At 69.5% G+C, this 2,828-nt stretch overlaps 1 protein-coding gene across 1 annotated transcript in view; it reads right to left on the bottom strand.

The window, feature by feature from the left end:
- Positions 1-109: 109 nt before the first annotated feature.
- Positions 110-2,828, bottom strand: part of MNEG_11202 (hypothetical protein) — a gene marked incomplete at both ends in the record, with an annotated part of 4,074 nt that continues 1,355 nt past the window's right edge. The window contains 7 exons of the mRNA XM_014040328.1: positions 110-151; positions 244-610; positions 789-988; positions 1,298-1,373; positions 1,766-1,999; positions 2,168-2,248; positions 2,559-2,808. Of these exons, the coding sequence (XP_013895782.1) occupies positions 110-151; positions 244-610; positions 789-988; positions 1,298-1,373; positions 1,766-1,999; positions 2,168-2,248; positions 2,559-2,808 (1,250 nt within the window). The remainder of the gene's footprint in view (positions 152-243; positions 611-788; positions 989-1,297; positions 1,374-1,765; positions 2,000-2,167; positions 2,249-2,558; positions 2,809-2,828) is intronic.

The raw sequence follows: 2,828 nt of genomic DNA, 5'->3' as shown, positions 1-2,828 counted from the left end.
CCCACAGTCGTCGCTCTCGCCGCCGCCGCCGCCCAGCATCGCCGCCGCGCCCGCCGCCGCGTCCGCATACAGCCCGCACAGCTCGCGCGCCACCGAGAGCTTCCCGCCCTCAAAATATCTCGCCACCCGGTTGTATCCCAGCTCGGCCACGCTGCGCCACATAAGCGCGAGCGCGCGGCCGCCCGCGCTGATGCGGTGCGCCGGCACCGCGGGCGACGCGGAGAGGCAGCCCTCTGACAGCACCTCCCGCTGCAGGCCGGCCGCGGCCGCGGCCGCCGCCGACACGAGCGCGAGCGCCGCGGCGGCCGCCTCGCGGTGCGATTCGTCGAACGACGCCGCGAGCTCGGGGAAGCGCTTGCTGTTGCCGGCCGCGCGGGCGTCGATCTCATGCATTAGATCGACCGCCTTGCGCGCGACGCGGAACGCCATGCGTACCTCCTCCTCCCCCCAGGGCCGCGCCGCTGCCGGCCCGCCGGGGGTCGAGGGCGCGGCGGCGGCGGCTGCGGCGTCGTCGCCGGGGCCGGCGGCGGCCCGGAAGCCGGCGGCGACGCTGGCGGCAAGCGCTGACGCGAGGCGCAGCAGCGCGGGCTGGAGCTGCGCGATGATGTCACTGTGTGATGGCGTGGTGGGGCGGGGGGCGGCGGGCGAGGGCGGCGGATTCGGCGCCGATGCAACAATTGTGGCAGCACCATGATGCCTCGACGCAGTCAAGCCCTCTGTCCTGCACAACAGCCCTCAACACACACACACACACACACACACACACACACAGCAACACACACACTCACCTCAGCTGCCCCCCCAGGTCGAAGCTCTGCAGCAGCTCGTTGTGTGTTCGCAGCCCCCGCGTGATCTCCTTGGCGCGACGAAACGCGACCTCCAGGTAGGTCGCCATCTCATCCCGCTCCCGCCAGCCGGCCAGGGCGGCGGCGGCGGCGGTCTGCTCCGCTATCTCAACAGACAGGTCCGCCGCCTTGCCGGTGGCCTCCTGGGGGGTTTGAGGATTGAGGGTTTGGCGGAGTTTTCGAGGTTGCGGGGGAAGTGCCGGTCCGAGGCGTTGGATCCGGTGTCAAGCATTCAAATAATCACACAAACACGTCTTGCACCCATCGAAGCGAGACACTGGAGGAATGCAAAGCAGCGGCCCCTTCAACCTGGGTCGTCTGGGGCTCGCATTGTGCCAGGCGACGACAGCGCAGATGCCAGCCGGTCGCCTCGTCATCTCAAACACGCGTCCCCCCCTGTTCCCAATCATAACCACCGGAAACCACCGCCGGCCCCTGCCCCCACAGAACACCTGCAGGGCCACTAGCAGGTCGTCCTCCGACATGGCGCCCCCCAGGACGCTGTCTAGGGCCTCGTGCCACCGGCTCCTGGGGTTTTGGATTTCAGGGTTTTTGGGGGGCGGAGAGTGCGGGAGAAGAGGGGTCCAGGGGCGATGCATGAATCATAGCAATCAAGGGCAAGGCGAGAAGAAAGGTGGGTGCGGGTGGCACCATGCGCGGCGGTGTATTGATTGCGGCCAGTGGGCTGCTGGTGGGATATCGGGCCCTGCCCTGCAGAGCTGGGCGGCACGCCGCCGGGCAGCAGGGCTTGTGCTGGCGCAGCAGCAGCACGGGTATTGAAGTGGCCCCATCCAACTGCAGCGCGTGCCCGCGCGGCTGAAGCGGCCGCCTGGATGCAACCTCGCGCCTTGGACTCCGGCCGTAAACCACCACCACACGCCAGTTTAACCGCCGTCCAACCGCCGCAAACGCCGCCTCACCTGACGACCTGCAGCTCCTCTCGCGAGTGCTCCGGCCCCAGGCACCCGCTGCTGCCGCTGCCGACCATGCCGCCGCCGCCCCTGCAATCGCCGCCGCTGCCGGGGTGCATCGGCGACCCCAGCCCGCTGCTGCTCGTGCGCCGGTGGCGGGGGTTGCTGTGCTGGCGGCGGCCGGCGGAGGACGCGCCGCTGCGGTCGCCATGCAGCAGCAGCGCCTTGTAGCTCTTGGAGCGACTGTGTGTGTGTGTGTGTGTGTGTGTGTGCGCGCGTGCGTGTGTGTGTGTGTGCGCGCGCGCGCAGACCAGGTAGGGTGGAGGCAGCGTCCGCTGCATCGGTTGCGAGACGTTTGTGACATCGAGAGGGAGGAATGCAGAGGGCGCAATCAACAACACTCTTGCTAACTGCTGCCGCTGTTGCTGCTCCTGTCGCTGCTGCCGCAGCTGCTGCCGCCGCCGCTGCCACATCTCCGGATGCTGGTGGGCGCTAGCCGCAGCTCGCTCGCAGAGCAGAAAGCGACGGCAGCACAGCTGCCAACAGCCTGCTGGCTAGCCACCAGCCACCACTGTCCCCCCAGCTTCCGGGCGCGCCGCTGCGCCGTTTGGGCCGGCGACAAGCACCACAGCAACACAAGCGGTAGCATTGGGAAGACAACGCGATGCCACGGCAGCTGTGGGCCGTGACAGGACTGCCAGCTAAGATGGGCAGCCCTGCATGTGCCGTTTGATGGCAGCATGCATGGCAGGGCAAGGCTTTATCGAAGTGCAACCCCGCCCCAAGCGCTGTGGCCGCGCACCTCCGCAGCAGCAGGCCCTCCGCTGGAGAGCGCATTGGGGTGTCGCCGCCAGCGCCAGCGCCGCCAACGGCCCCGCCCTGCTGCTGCTGCTGCTGCTGCTGCTGCTGCTGCTGCTGCTGCTGCTGCTGCTGCTGCTGCTGCTGCTGCTCCTGCTGCAGGTGCGTCCCCAGAGACGCCACCGCCGCCGCCACGTCAGCACCGCTGGCCGTGGAGCCCGCCGGCGACGCGCACCCGTAGCCTGCCGCCGCTGCTGCGGCCGGCGGCCGCGGC

This window comes from Monoraphidium neglectum (assembly GCF_000611645.1).
Source record: "Monoraphidium neglectum strain SAG 48.87 unplaced genomic scaffold scaffold02637, whole genome shotgun sequence".
Lineage (NCBI taxonomy): Eukaryota > Viridiplantae > Chlorophyta > Chlorophyceae > Sphaeropleales > Selenastraceae > Monoraphidium > Monoraphidium neglectum.
Note: the sequence above shows the minus strand (reverse complement) of the source record. Positions and strands in the feature narration are given on the sequence as shown.